At 40.4% G+C, this 15,890-nt stretch overlaps 1 protein-coding gene across 1 annotated transcript in view; it reads left to right on the top strand.

Annotated features, from left to right (window-relative positions):
* The first annotated feature begins 1,193 nt into the window (after positions 1-1,193).
* Positions 1,194-15,890, top strand: part of ntmt2 (N-terminal Xaa-Pro-Lys N-methyltransferase) — a 29,706-nt gene continuing 15,009 nt past the window's right edge. Inside the window, exons 1-2 of the mRNA XM_023293044.3 lie at positions 1,194-1,538; positions 10,582-10,754. Of these exons, the coding sequence (XP_023148812.1) occupies positions 1,343-1,538; positions 10,582-10,754 (369 nt within the window). The 5' untranslated portion in view covers positions 1,194-1,342. The remainder of the gene's footprint in view (positions 1,539-10,581; positions 10,755-15,890) is intronic.

Raw genomic sequence — 15,890 nt, 5'->3', positions numbered from 1 at the left:
ATAGGATTTGCACTCAGTTACTCAACAAAGCAAACACCACATCTGCAGCTGTGTAGTCGTCATCTGCACAGCTGTGAATGGGCTAGTTAAGTCACTGAACGACTGTAGCTCATTGTAAGACCAAGGTGTCAACTAAAGAGGTCAGATTAACACTCTGGTGGGGCACTGTACCGTAGAGACATTCAGGCAAAGTTGGAACCTATACAGGTTGAAACTTTAAGAGAGAAAGCTGGTGTTATTCTATATTCTCCTATTGTTAGCTGATCCAAGTTGCCAAACCAACAATGTGCTGAACACTTTTTGACTGCCCCTCCATGTCTGTGGGTATCAGGTTAGCCACTAAAGGGATACTACTTTTCTTTTTTTTTTTTTTGTCTGCATTTGTTCTCATTGTTTAACTCCACAAAAGGGGAGTCAACATTATATGAGATTGATGCATATTTTAGTCTTGCAGCCAAATATTTTAATATTTAGTGCATGTGTGTGACCATCACCGGCCCTCCCTGAAAGCTAAGCAGATATTCTTTATTAGAATTCCCTATTATGAGCCAGGGAGGGCAGTGCTACACCTCAGTGATGTGTGGGGGAAACAAAGACTGGACAGGACGAACAGGACGAACAGGATGAACAGGGATAGAAAATAACAGGCGTTGCTATTGCAATTAAAGATTGTAAGGTGGTGTGTTATGCCCAACTACTAATTGCCCATCAATAAAAAAAATAAATAAATAAATAAAAATTTGAAAAAAGAAAAGAAAACCAAACCAACACAAAAGAAAAAGAGATTCAATAATAAATGGGATACTACTGAAGATTTAAATCTTTAACAACACCTGACAAATACAACTTAGATTTTTTTTAAAGGTCAGCATTTTCCTAAAACAACTGGTCACAAGATGAATGGTGCCACACAAAACAAGCACCATGTATACAAAACAGATGAAGAAAAAGCTATGTTTAGAACCATGGTGTACTATATATAATCATGGCAAGAGTTTGAGGTCAGATGTATGGACAGTCATGTGCTGCAGGCATTTGCAGCCTGAATTTCAGTTGCCTGCTTGTTGGTAGTGACAGAAGTATTCTTCTTCCATGCCCTAGCCCCCCTCCCTCACTGTTCCACAGCTGGTGTTCCAAGCTTGTGATCTGTAAATCTGGCATCTCCTGACTGCCGCCCCGTGAAAAAGATCTCTGCTGATCACTTGAACACTGGCACAGACGTGTTGAACATTCAGCTAGACAGATATAGCAGCAACTGGAGAGACAGTGTCCCATTCAGTGTAGTAGTCTCTCACCTTTGCTCAGGCAAACACCTTCTGGAAAACAGGACAAACAGGTCAAAATGGAGATTACACTTGAAGATGATAGCAGCTCATCACCAAATTTTGAATACAAGGGCGCTCACCAGGCCTTTAGAGATCGCTGGAAAGGGACAGATGACACCATGTGCCGCCACAGCATGTCCTTCCATCTACACCACACACTAAGGAGTGAATTCTTTGCCAGCTACCTCTACCTGCTTGAGAAGACTCCACTGGGTAAGAAGGGTCACACAAAAGTTCAATCTTACTCTGTCAAAAGATCAAGATTTGTTTGTTTTATCTGGGTAAACCTGAAAAAACCATACCTGGGGTTTTGCACATTTTGTGAATCAGTTATCCAATTCATGAACAGTTAAAAAGGTTTTACAAATGATTTCCTACTGTGTTCCTTTCCAATTGCCACTGGCTTTCATTCATAAAAACGAAAAGCTTAAAAGTTTTAGAAATCCGCACCCCAGATACTACCTTTGTTTATTTTAGTTAAAGTCACGTGGATTGGGTGAAGTCTCCCGTTACATGCTGGATTTTCTAAAGCTTGAAATAGAGCCAAGAGAGAGGCTGTAGTCTAGTTTTCTCCAAGCCCTTAATTATACCACTGTGTGGATGCGTAGACATACAGTTGCAGACACCATGGGTGTTCAGTTGTTGTTCCTATACTGCTTGGAATTCACTGGGAGGACTCCATTCCAAATATGCACAGAAGGTCATTAGAAATTTTTCTGTGCATGCACACTACTGCCGAGCATGTGCACCACTGACCTTGTAGTGTAGTTGCTGCATAAACACAAATTTTGGGCAGCACAGGGATGGCCTCTGAGGGGTCTATGTGGAATCTTGCAGACTTGGGCAGACAATGAAATTTACATCATGTACCCTCATGTACCAACAGTTGGAGAAAGTATAACATGACCAATGATTAGGAAACAAAATGCCGCCTACCACAGTTTTAACATTTAGACAGTAGATCTCTCTAAAATGGCTCAGCTTTACATAATGGATGATGAAACAAATCTCAATTGTAAAACCTAAAAGTCAGGATGAACTAAAATGTATGGATGTCATGCTGAAGAGCTTGTGCTGACTGCAAGATACATTTTATAAGTTTATAATGGTACTGCAATGGTTCGCACTATCACCTCACTCACAGCTGGAAGGTTTCAAACTTCCTGGTCAGCCAGGAATGGACAGTCTGTGTCTTTTCTGCTTAAGCAGAGCGGGTCGTTTTAAGCATGACATCTGTGTTACAATTAAAGTTAAATCAAATATCCTGGGAAGTATTTGCAAGAGCCCAGTCCCTCCACTGGATACACTGCATACATACCAGAGTATATAGAAAGGTTGGACTTACCTCCACATTTGAAAAGTGAAGCCAATATGGAAGTACATTCTTTCCTGATGATCAACAGAGGAAGACTCCTCTGACTGCAAAAATTAGTCCAATCATGTACAAGTCTATGAGAAGGTGACCCTACTTCTCCAATGATTACTCACTTTAATAACATTTTTAATATGAGTTTAAAGTCTCAGTTGCTACTTTTAAATTTTTTAAAGTACAAAATGATGTTTATTTCCTAAATAATGGTCCCATTTAGAGTAAAACAGAGGATAAATAAAGCAGGGTAAGGTTTGTGATGTGGCTACTGACAAGTTGCTTTGGTACTGGTATCCCTGGTGTTCTCAGTGTCTCAGCCAGATTCATTTGGCTGTCAAGGGATTAATAAACAACCATGATGTGTGAGACAATAATAGATGTAACAACACAAAAAATGAAGAAAATATAAGATAAAATTAACAAAACAAACACAAAATAACAAACAACAAAATAATTGTCATTGGAAGTAAAATGTTACAGGTCGATTAAAACGAGATTTATAAAGTTCTTTTTGATTTCTTTTTATTATTGAGTTTAAGAGGTAAAATTGCAAATGCACCCTCATACCTTATTCAAAGTCTGAAATGAGCTTTTTCTATGGAAATTTTCGAAGTGATTAACAACATTTGAAACTGGTGTTCAGTAATGTGTATCCACAGAGGAAACTAATCTTTTTTATCAAGAAGTCAGTTAGAAATCCAGTCCAGACATTGTTAATGTGGTAAATGACTATTCTAGCTGGAAACGACTGATTTTTAGTGGAATATCTACATAGGGGTACAGAGGAACATTTCCAACAACCATCACTCCTGTGTTCTAATACTACATTGTGTTAGTTAATGGTGTTAAAAGGCTAATTGATGATTAGAAACCCTTGTGCAATTATGTTAGCACATAAATAAAATTACCTGGAGGACCCCAAACTTTTGAACAGTAGACATGATGTCAAAGCCAAAAGCGGAGCTTATTTCTTGTTTTGTTTTGGTAATAGGGGTCTTGGCAGACCTTCTAACAAGTGCTATGGTGCATTATGAGAGGTTGAATCACACCTTCAATTATGAACTATCTTCACAATCAAACAAATTGTTTCGCATTGTGAACCATTCATGCGTATTTCGTTTCCAAACTTGTGTCTGTAGCTCCCTCCTTTCTTGCATAAACTTTTCTTCACTGACTTCCTGTTCAGTTTAGACTAGGATTTCACTGTACCAAAGTTACACTGCAAAAATATTGATCACATTTGAGCCACCCCGCAGCCTTAGGCCCTCAGGTGGAGTCCTTCTTGTGTTCTTTTCCAAGGCTGAGGTCTAAATCTTCAGGTAACCATGATGTTTCCATCAGGGCCCCTCTGCTTTGGAATGACTTGCCTGTATAATAAAAGTCACTTTTAAAAATCCATATTTATAGACTTTCTTTTTGTGATGTCATCATTTCATTGCTTTTTCTATTGCCTTTATTTGTGTGTATTTTAAATTGTCATTTTGTTTTGTCTTCTTGTTTTAACTTAGTTTTACCCTACTCTATTTGGCCATACTGTCAGGCTTTCTGTTGTTAAATTGCATTCTGGGTATCCTACATTTGCTTTGCCTGTTTTGCTTTTTGAAAACACTTTTTGTTTATAAAAGTGAGACACAAATAAACATTCTTCTTCTTCTTCTTCTTCTTCTTCTTCTTCTTCTTCTTCTTCTTATTATTATTATTATTATCATTACAATCCATTATTTATACACCACCGAATCCTCATTAGGGTTGTGTCGGGGGCTGGAGTCTATCCCAGCTGACTGAGGGTGAAGGCAGGGGACACCCTGGACAGGTCACCAGTCTATCACAGTGCTACAAATAGAGACAAACAATCACACTCACAATCACACCTATGGGCAATTTAGAGTCACTGCAGCATGTTTTGCATTCAGCATGTTTTTGGACTGTGGGAGGAAGCTGGAGAACTCGGAGAAAATCCATGCATGCACAGGGAGAACATGGAAACTCCATGCAGAAAGATCCCAGGAAGAGCAGGACACGGTCCAGGGATCTTCTAGTTTCAAGGTGACAGCCAAGCCACTGTGTAGCCCATTATTATTATTATTATTATTATTATTATTATTATTATTATTATTATTATTATTATTATTATTGTTATTGTTGTTGTTGTTATTATTATTATTATTATTATTATTATTATTATTATTATTATTATTATTTATCATAATAAAAATAACAAAATGTGGTAATTCTATGAAGAGTGTGCAGTTGTCAATCATGAGACTGCTGCTGCAGAAACAGGAGATCCTGCCCGGCTGGCCATTCTGGCTCAAAGATGTCTTACTTTGTTACCACTAACCTGATACAAGGCCCATTAATGGTCTGGCATGTCAAGCATGAAAGCACTAACTCATGTCAGTCAAAGCTATACATGGCTCGTGGTCAGATTATTTACAAACAGCAAATGACAAGCAAGATGAATACACCTAAAATAAATATATTCTACACATACTGGGAGGGTGTCTCTTAGCTTTAGGACATTTAAAATGAAGATTAAACTTCAGATCCTATATCATTCAATCCAATGTCTTCTTCTGTTACATAGACCATCAAAGGTCAGCTTTTAAGGAGCTGGTCCACCCTCAAGGTGTAAGATAGGTGGACCTGATGGTACTGGATTGACACTTTCTTGGCAGACAAGTGTGTCACCATACTGTCTTGTCTCCTTCTTGGTGTTGCTTGATGCTTCTATACTTCTTTCCTCTGATAATCTTGAAACATTTCACTCAACACTCATTCTGTTAAATCAATGTCTTGCAAACAAGGCTGTTAAGCATCCACCTGCATCTTTGTACTGACTGTCTAAGCAGTCACACAGCCTGTACCTGCTCAGTGCTCAGCAGGAACACATAAAGGGAGAAAGAATTATCTGTCTGTTATCAGATTTTGTTACTTTTGTCATCCATGGTTTAATTGTGACTTCTGGAGTATTTAGACATTTGTGTAGCAACCAGTAATGTGATTTCCCCAAATGAAAATGTAATAATATTTGCTCTCAGCCTGTTAAATAATGTTGAATAACTAAGATAAACAAAACAATAGTGTGATACCTTGACCAATAATGCACTAAAATGTCCAGACTGACATGAAATATAGGGATGTCTGTGGCTCAGACAGTGGAGCACTAAATACAAAGTTGTTGGTGGTTCAATTCTCAGTCCCTCCACATGCCAGAGTATACCAATCCTAAATTCCTCCTGATAGCAGGCAGCCCTGCCACCATTTGTAAGTGAATGGTTTACAGTCAGCACACTGTAAAGTGCTTTGTCAAACCTACAGTTAGGCACCTGACGAATTATGATTTACAAGTTTTTTACTTAATCAGTAGGTTCAACTGGAAATGGCATAAACAAGTGACAAAAGACAGAAAAACATTGTGATAGAGATGTCAATAATAAATTTGAACTATTTCTATTTTATAAATATTTTCCCTAAAAATGCTAGGTCAAAAATTGTGGAGAATGTAGCTATCAGGTCATTTCAATTCAACAGTTTCTGCTGAACCATATGTACCAATGCTTTCCAAGTTGCCCATACACCGACGTTCAACATGTTTTTTCCCCCCATTTCAATTTGAAGCTGTTTGAATAGCATTGTCTCAGAAACTGTTAAAGATAAAAGCCTGAAATGTTTCCTGTCATTTCTCCTTATGCCATTGATTAAGAATCTGCAATATTAGAGAGTAGATTAAATAATCTCTGACTATGGGTGAGTTGAAATAGAAAAATACCATTGTAGCGATCATGAAAAGTCAATCTCTGTGCACATATTAATGAAAAAATGTTTACTAGTAATATACTCTGAACCAGGGGCGGATCTAGAGAAAAATTAGTAGGGTGGCAAAGGGGTGGCAGATACATTCTAGGGGGTGGCATACATATATATATATATATATATATATATATATATATATATATACACACACACACACACACACACACACACACACACATATGTGTCTATATATATATATATATATATATGTGTGTGTGTGTACACTGCCAAGGAGGCAGAACCTTGGTAGAGTCATGTGATGATTGGCGTTGGTTTGTCCGTCTGTCTGTTAGCAACATTACTCAAAAATGGAATGACGGATTTGGATGAAACCAACCAGCAGGCGTTATCAAATTGACGCAAATACTGCTGAAATAAGTATTTTAAATAAGTAAATATCATTTGTATTTGTCAACCAATCCTAAACATGAGTTATTCTTATTAGCTGTCGATCACAATATGTGATTTGATATGTCTAGCAGAAAGGGGAAAAGATTTAAACTGAAATAAAGTCAGCCTTATACACTTTGAAGAAACCAAATGCTAGATGTTAAAAATGTTTCTTAAATTTAGCAACAAATTAGACTGAGACTAGACAATGTCTCTCTTATGCACTGTTTTGGGAAATCCGCATTTGTGTGATCGATATACTTATGTTAGGCCTGCCACAATGATTACATTATCAATTCATCTAGAACAGAGTCAGAGTCCAGATAATTTTATTTATTGTCTTAGATTTGTGGTTTTATTTTTGATGCTCTTTATTTGAGACATTTGTTACAATAATTCTATAATTCCAATATTTGGATATTCTTAAGAATTAAGGATCTACTTATCATCTTAAAATTAAAAGACTAACTACATCAGAAAATAATTTGTCCAAAAAGGTAATTATTGTGACAGGTGTACCTCTTACTCAGATATATTATACTAAAGCAATATTCATAACAGGTGGACCAGTTGGACCAGAGATAGTCTCTGATTTACCTTTCGCTGTCTGAGCTCTGCATGCCTTCATTTCTTTCTCTCTCTGAACTCTTCCTCCTCCATCTCCTCTCTGGGATGCTCTTCCTCCTCTCTTCTTTTAGGCTGGGAAAAGCTGGTGGTTCCCTTCCTCTTCATTCTTTACTGTCTCCTACAAGAATCACACTGAACTATGTTTTTCCTTCAATAATTTTCGTTATTAACTATGATACAATCTGATGTGTACAATTTAAACCTTTAAAGAGATACTTCACATGTAAACGTTTTTTCAGCTGTAAACTAAGTGATATGACTGTACTATGATGAAACACATCAATGTTGGTGTTATTATGACCTTGTCACCAAAATTAAAAAAAAAAAAAAAAAAAACAGCATTAAACAAGCAGGATTTAGTTTTCAAACAGTGCATGAAAACCTGGTGTGACTGGGGGTTTGGTTACACTTTAATGTCATGTAAAGTCTGAGTAAATGTGTGATTTCTTTTGACTTACAGTCTGTTGTCAGAACCACAGGTTGTGATTATCAAAAAGAAAAGAAAAACTTCCACAGACGATCCCCCACCATCCTTCTGTGGCTGTTCTCTAACATTAGCTAGCTACATAAGTAAAAATTAGCAGGGCCCAAGCTCACTGGAAACCGTGGCTTGTCTTGCAAGCAAACACTTTATGTGAATTTAGACACTATTAGCATTAAATACACTGTGAACAGTTATATTACCATGTAGTCTAATCCAGTCTAACTAGTGTCTTACTGTCACGTTTTGCCGGCCACACCGAAGTCCAGCTGTCATCCACATGAGGGAGGTCTAAGAGCAGGCCCCTCAGGGGGTCGTGTCACCTCGTATCTGTAGCAGCATAGACTGTACAGGACGTTACGTCTACATGGTGCATTCGAAAGCACTCAGACATAGGAGTTTCACTCGTTATTCGTCTTTCCTGGACTTTCACTCTTTACGGCCGGCCACAACCTTTCATATACATATTTTTGAATTAGATCGTTCAGAACTGGGGTGGCAGCCGGGGTGGCAAGGCATCTTCTAGGGGTGGCAGTTGCCACCCTATGCCACCCCAGTTGATCCGCCCGTGCTCTGAACCATATGTAGTTGCAGGTCACGGAAATATAAAATGAAATGTATTGAATCCTTTTTAATATGAAACACTTAAGAACAAAAGTGAAAAGGAAATTATGTTCATTCAACCTTAATAAGGGATTGAGAAGGTATGACAAATACCATCAGAGAAACAAAAGTATTGTGAGATAGTCAGTATTAGACATGACCAACATCTCTTTATTAACAGGTTATGTGCTGCAGGCTTTTGAGATTGCTGCAATGAAATAGTTACTCAAAAAGCCTAGTCTGGATCCAGGTGTTTTAGCTAATAATCGAACCATATTCAACCTGTCCTTTATCTGTCTCAAACCAATTATGTGACCATCTGCACAGAACAGGTTTGTTTGAAGAGTTTCAGTCAGGATTTAGAATACATTATAATACAGCGACAACACTGGTGAAAGTCACCAACGATCTTCTTACAGTTTCTGACAGAGAACTAGTTTCTATACTTTTTCTACTGAATCTAGTGCTGTATCTGATACAGTTGATTACAATATTTATTACAGAGATTGAGGGCTGCACAGTGGCGTAGTGGTTAGCACTTTCGCCTTGCAGCGAGAAGATCCCTGGTTCACGTCCCGGCTTTCCCGGGATCTTTCTGCATGGAGTTTGCATGTTCTCCCTGTGCATGCGTGGGTTTTCTCCAGGTACTCCGGCTTCCTCCCACAGTCCAAAAATATGCTGAGGTTAATTGATTGCTCTAAATTGCCCGTAGGTGTGAATGTGTGAGTGTTTGTTTGTCTATATATGTAGCCCTGCGACAGACTGGCGACCTGTCTAGGGTGTCCCCTGCCTTCGCCCGAGTCAGCTGGGATAGGCTCCAGCCCCCCCCCCGCGACCCTAGTGAGGATTAAGCGGTGTATAGATAATGGATGGATTACAGAGATTGGAGCATGTTATTGGTATTAAAGGAACTGCACTAAACTGGATTAAATCATATTTATCAGACAAATTCCAGTTTGATCATGTCAGTGATGATTCCTCTGCTCACACCAGAGTTAGTTATGTAGTTCCATAGAGTTGGGTGTTAGGAATGATATTATTTACTTTGTACATGCTCCCCTTGGGTAATATTATTAGGAAACCACTGCATAAATTCATTGTTATGTAATGACACCCAGTTATATTTATCTGTGAAGACAGATGAAACTAATCAACTAATCAAGCTCAAAGGATGTCTCAAGGCCATAATCAACTGTAGTCTGTTTTCCTAAATTGAAACAAACCTGAAATTATTGAATTTGGTCCTAAACACCTCAGAAACACTCTACCTAACCCAACAGTCACTCTGGATGGCATGGCCTTGGCCTCCAGTTACAGTGAAAAGACACATTTTTGGAAAATGGAAATCCACCAGTTTCACAAATCTGTCCCGCAGGAACTTGGCCTAGCTTACAGAAACCTTTTGCATAACTCAGTTCCCAACCTGCATTACCAGAGGAACCAGTGTCTGAATTAAGCATCAGTTAGACAGCCTTTCCACAAAAAAGTCCATGCTTGGAATTAGTGCTGTTTGAAAATTTAGGAACGGATGGTGTGGCGCCTGCAGCTTTTTGCTATATTGGTCTTTTGTCTTTCTTGCATTTTGCAGATGATAATAATGAGGATGGAGCAGCCCAAGAGATTTTATGCCCAATGGATGGATGACAAAGTTCATGTTTATTTGTCCATTTTGCAGACATTCAGGGCAAATTCAACACTGTTGCACTTTTGATATGCCAATGAACTAATTTGTTGAATCTTCTGTGGGGTTTGGCCGTTCTGTAGAAATGCAAATACACTTAAACTTCCTGGATATTGATTCTCAACAATTTTGGTAGAAAAACACCTATCGTGGTCTGTAGGTCATGGTCAGAACTTTTCAAACTGTTCCATTACAATTTTGGCTTGTAAAGTTTTGAAAAAGAAGAGTTACAATATATATCATCAAAGTGGGGCTATCTTCAAACCTGTCTGTCCATGTGTCCCGACAGTGAAGCTGTTTCCAGTCACCTGTGAGTACATCAAAGGAGAAAAGCAGTTCTACTACAGAGCCCAGCAGTTCTATGAGGACGTTCCTGCCTCGGAGGAGGGCATGATGGGAGATTTTGTTGAGATATCCAATGCTGATCTGGAAGGTTCCCGCCAGTTTCTGAAGAGGTTTGTGGTGAGTCACAAGATACTGACTTCAACAGTTAAGTCAAATTTGAGATGCTTTGCTGTTTCACCATCATTTACTAATTTGCACTGGTACAACTACTTCTGAATACACATCAAAATTTATTTTGGGTGAGGAATCTATCATCCTGAATGTACAAAAAACAATTCCATCTTGTTTCATGTGGGTGGGAGCCTCAGTACAATTTCTGCTAGTAGCAGATTTAATGCAGGCCCCATAAACACCCACAAAGAGTACGTAAAGCCAAAAGCTGCTAATAAGTTTGTGCTGTGGTAAGTCTTTAGCAAGCACTAATTTGTTCACATTCAGGAAGAAAGGGATTTTTAAAAATCAGTTTAGAAATATCTCTAGTTTAATACATTTCAGTATGGTTTATCACTGTCCAAAGGGGAGGTATCATTTCTGTGCTGGCAGACATGGATCTTGCCAGCACGAGGTGCTGTTATTTTTTATGTTCATTCCTTGTTCACTGCTACAGCCAATAGGAATGACTCAGTCAGGTAACAGGATGGGAGTGGCTTATGTGTTCGGTTGTGGCTGTCAAGGACACAGGTCAGAGTTATCACGCTTAAATCTGTATCCATCCTTCTTTGTTGTTCTAAAGAAAGCATTGCCTGTGAGTATTTTCACTTACACCAGTGGTTATTGTGATGTTGCAAAGATTATGTTTTGTTTAGGAATATGTTTATTACACAGAACCCTTTGATATGTTAAGTGTTTGTTTTGCTGTCTACATTTTGCAATGTCATCTTTATATTTGTTTGTAAAGAGTTAAAACACACAAATGTTATTTTCATGCTTATTATACTACGGCCCAGAGCCTGAAAAATGTGATTTTGTTTTTCTTACAGTTTTACTCTGTTGGCTTATGAAGGATAAGTCTCATTAAAGAAGACAATACACCTGTCATTTAGTTGAAGGTTTTATCTGTCTGCTTAGCTGTGCTCACGTCGAACAGTGAGGGCAGAACAGTAAAAAGGCACATTCCGTCTACAGCAACAAACCTGTCGTGGATACACACGCTTACCCAGAATGTCTCAATCACGAGATCACAAAGTCATGTCGACGCACAGTCACGTGTCTAAATCATCAAAGCACTCCAGTGAGTCAGCAGCCAGCATCGCTGCAGTTGATGCGCATGCTGAAGCAGAGGCAGCATGGACAAAAGCATTGTTTGCTCAAAAAGAAATTGAAATGAGAGTTAGACAAGCAGAACTTAAAGTGGAAGAAACTTGTCTAGAAGCCACATTGGACGCACTTCATCAGCAACGTGATGCAGAGGCAGCTCTTGCTGAAGCCAACATATACGAAGCTGCAGCTAGTGAAATAGATGAAGATCGCTTAAGCTGTGGCTTTCTTCAGACATTGGGCTCAGTGGAACACAATAGTCGGTATGTGAAAGACCAATTCTTTGGAAATGAAGAATTTGCTCAACAAGAAGGTAGAAGGTTACAAGAGGTGTCAAAGTCTTCGACGTTTTTCTCAATACGGAAGTCGACACGTCCAATCCTGATATCGGACCCAACAGCCCACTGAATCATATAAAGAATGAGAACAATAATATTTCGCAGCCATTCCAGCATCCTGTGATGCATGACCCACCTACATTCTCCAGACCTCAGATCCCCTCACAAGACACCTCAAATATTTCTTTTTACTATTACCAGATTTCTAGCCAGACATGACATGCTTTCTGGAGGTTCATCCAAGTTTAGTGACAAGCCAGGTGACTACTGGGGATGGAAATCCTCATTCGAAAACGCCATTCGAGGTTTACACCTAATGGCTAGCGAAGAACTTGACTTATTGACCAAGAGGCTAGGTGAGGAATCCTCCCAACATGTGAAACGCCTCAGCAGTGCACATTAACAACCCTTCCTTTGGACTGACTAAAGCATGGGAGAGATTACAAGAGTGTTATGGTTCTCCTGAAGCTAAAGGCTCTGTTTGATAGGCTTTTCCCAAAATTACATACAAGGACCCTCATCTACCACGTGACCTCGGGGACCTACTTTCAGAAGTAGACTCTGCCAAGAGTGAAGACCACATACCAGGACTACTCTACCTCAACACTGCATGCGGAATCCATCCCATAGTGGACAAGCTCCCATTTAGCCTGCAGGAAAAATAGATGATGCAGGGAACAAAGTTCAAACAAGAACATCAGCTGTCATTTCCTCCATTTTCTGTCTTTGCAAACTTTATTAAAAATGAAAACAGGATGAGAAATGACCTGAGTTTCAGGTCTTCAGCTTTACCACCTGTCACAAGTGCCAAAGTTGACAAATATTTCAGGAAACATGACAGAGCAAAAATGTCTGTCTCAGTTAACAAACTGGAAGTGTTCAACCTTCAATATAGGAGAGGGGCAGAAAAAAGAACAATGGACCCTAACAAAGAGTGTCCTATCCACAAAAAACCTCATGTACTCAAGAAATGCAGAGCATTCCAGGAGAAGTCTCTGGAAGAATGTAAAGGTTACCTGAAGCAGAATCAGATATGTTTCCGATGCTGTGCTTCTTCAAACCATCAAGCGAAGAAATCCAGTGTGCAGAATGTGGGAGTGATTCACACATCGCTGCTCTCCATGCTGGTCCGGCACCATGGGCTATACACTCTGCCACGGAGCCCGTTAGTGATGACGGCAGGGAGCAGGAGTTGCCTCCACCTATTGCCACCTCCACATGCACGCAGGTGTGTGGAAACAAGATTGGTGGACACTCGTGCCAAAATTTGTCTCATCTATGTCTACCCAAAGCATCACCATGACAAGAAACTTAGGGCTTATGCGATTCTGGATGACCAAAGCAATAGGTCTCTGGTCACGTCTTCCTTTTTCGATATCTTTGGCATTGCAAAAAACTCTTCCCCATACACTCTAAAAACTTGTGCAAGGGTAACTGAGGTGACTGGCAGAAGAGCGAGTAATTTCATCTTGGAATAAACTGATGGGTGATCCAGTCTTCCCTTGCCTACGCTGATTGAATGTGACATGCTCCTGATAATCGGGATGAAATCCCAACTCCTGAAGCAGCTCACTCTCATCCCCACCTCAAGGACATTGCACCAGAGATTCCACCACTCGACCCTCAGGCAGACATTTTACTGCTACTTGGGAGAGATGTTATTCAGGCCCACAAGGCGATTGATCAGCGGAATGAGCCTCCAAATGCTCCCTATGCACAGAGGTTGGCTCTGGGGTGGATAATTGTTGGCGACATTTGTCTTGCTGGGGCTCATAAACCCAAGCATACAAGTGTTTTCAAGACAAATGTCTTGGATGATGGTAGACCAAGCTACTTCCTCCCATGCCAAAACCTTATCCAGGGAAAGGAAAGCTTCAGCTGCAGAGAGCCTCACAAAATAAACTCTCTCATTCCCTGACAAAGAGACAGGATAGTCAAGGCCGAGTCCATGGGAGAAACAGTTTTTGAATGCACAAGTGCAGATGAAAGACCTTCTCTCTCAATAGAAGAATGTGCCTTTCTCCAGATAATGGAGAACGAAGTCTACCAGGATAGTACAAACAGCTGGGTGGCTCCACTGCCTTTTCACTCTCCGAGACCACGCATCCCCAACAACAAATGGCAAGCCAGCCAACGCCTTTCCTCGGTTTGTCACACACTGAAGAAGCGGCCTGAAATGAGGCAACACTTCGTTGACTTTATGCAAAGCATATTTGACAATGAACATGCAGAACCAGCACCACCGCTACAGGAGCAAGATGAATGCTGGTACCTTCCTTTCTTTGGGGTTTATCACCCTCATAAGCCAGACCAGATAAGGGTGGTCTTCGACTCGAGTGCACAGCATCACGGGGTGTCTCTAAATGATGTCCTTCTTACAGGCCCTAATCTTAACAATAGCTTGCTTACTCATGAGGTTCCGTGAGGAACCAGTGGCAGTCACTGGTGATATCAAGCAGATGTTCCATTGTTTTGTGATACGGGAGGACCACAGGAACTTGTTGCGCTTCCTCTGGCATCGAAACAACAACATGAAGGAACCTATTGTGGAGTACCGCATGAGAGTACATGTTTTCAGGAACAGCCCATCACCTGCTGTCGCAATCTATGGACTCAGAAGGGCATCCCAAAATCAAGATCATGATGACCATAAGATGAGACACCACGTAGAAAGACATTTCTATGTCGACGATGGCCTTATGTCATTCCCATCTGACGAAAAGGCTGTTGCCTTTGTCAAGAAAGCCAAGGACACACTGGCTGCATCCAATTTAGTGTTGCACAAGTTTGCCTCTAATAGCGTCAACGTAATGAAGGCATTTTCCAAGGAAGATCTGGCAAAGGGCCTAAAGGACCTTGACCTCGGAGCAGACTTTCCACCTATACAGCGAAGTCTGGGAATACACTGGGACGTTGCCACAGATGAGTTCACTTTTCGGATGTCTGCCATCCAGAAGCCTTACACTCGTAGAGGAGTACTATCAACTGTAAACAGTCTATATGACCCACTTGGTTTCGCAGCTCCAGTCATCTTTCGAGGCAGGGCCTTGTTAAGAGAGCTTACTACAGAGGTGGTAGTGGGACGACCCACTTCCAGAAAAAAAGCTTGCTGAATGGGGTGAGTTGAGAGACTCCCTAAAACAACTTGAGCATGTCAGAATTCCAAGGACATTCACTTCCATCTCCCTCAGTAGTTCCACGAACAGGGAACTTTGCATTTTCTGCACTTTGCATCAACACAGGCAATAGCTGCTGTAGCCTACATTAAAGTTGTGGATGCGGGAAGCAAGAGTGAAACTGGATTCGTGTTTGGCAAGGCCAAGCTTGCACCACAACCAGAGGTGACCATACCTCGGCTTGAACTTTGCGCAGCTGTCCTGGCTGTGGCAATTGCAGACATGCTTGCAGAGGAGGTGGGTGTCCAGTGTCATTTTGTAAGGTTCTTCACTGACAGTAAAGTTGTCTTCAGTTACATACGCAATGAATCCCAGAGGTTCTATGTCTATGTCAGTAACCGTGTGCAGAGGATCAGGAAGTCATCCCTACCGGAACAGTGGAATTATGTTCCCACAGATGTAAATTGTGCCGACCAAGCTTCAATGTCAATTCCCGCAAAAACCTTATTGTCCAGCACATGGCTCAAAGGGCCAAGCTTCCT

This window comes from Amphiprion ocellaris, chromosome 2 (genome assembly GCF_022539595.1).
Source record: "Amphiprion ocellaris isolate individual 3 ecotype Okinawa chromosome 2, ASM2253959v1, whole genome shotgun sequence".
Classification (NCBI taxonomy): Eukaryota; Metazoa; Chordata; class Actinopteri; family Pomacentridae; genus Amphiprion; species Amphiprion ocellaris.
The sequence above is the reverse complement of the archived record's forward strand: the minus strand, read 5'-3'. Positions and strand labels throughout refer to the sequence as shown.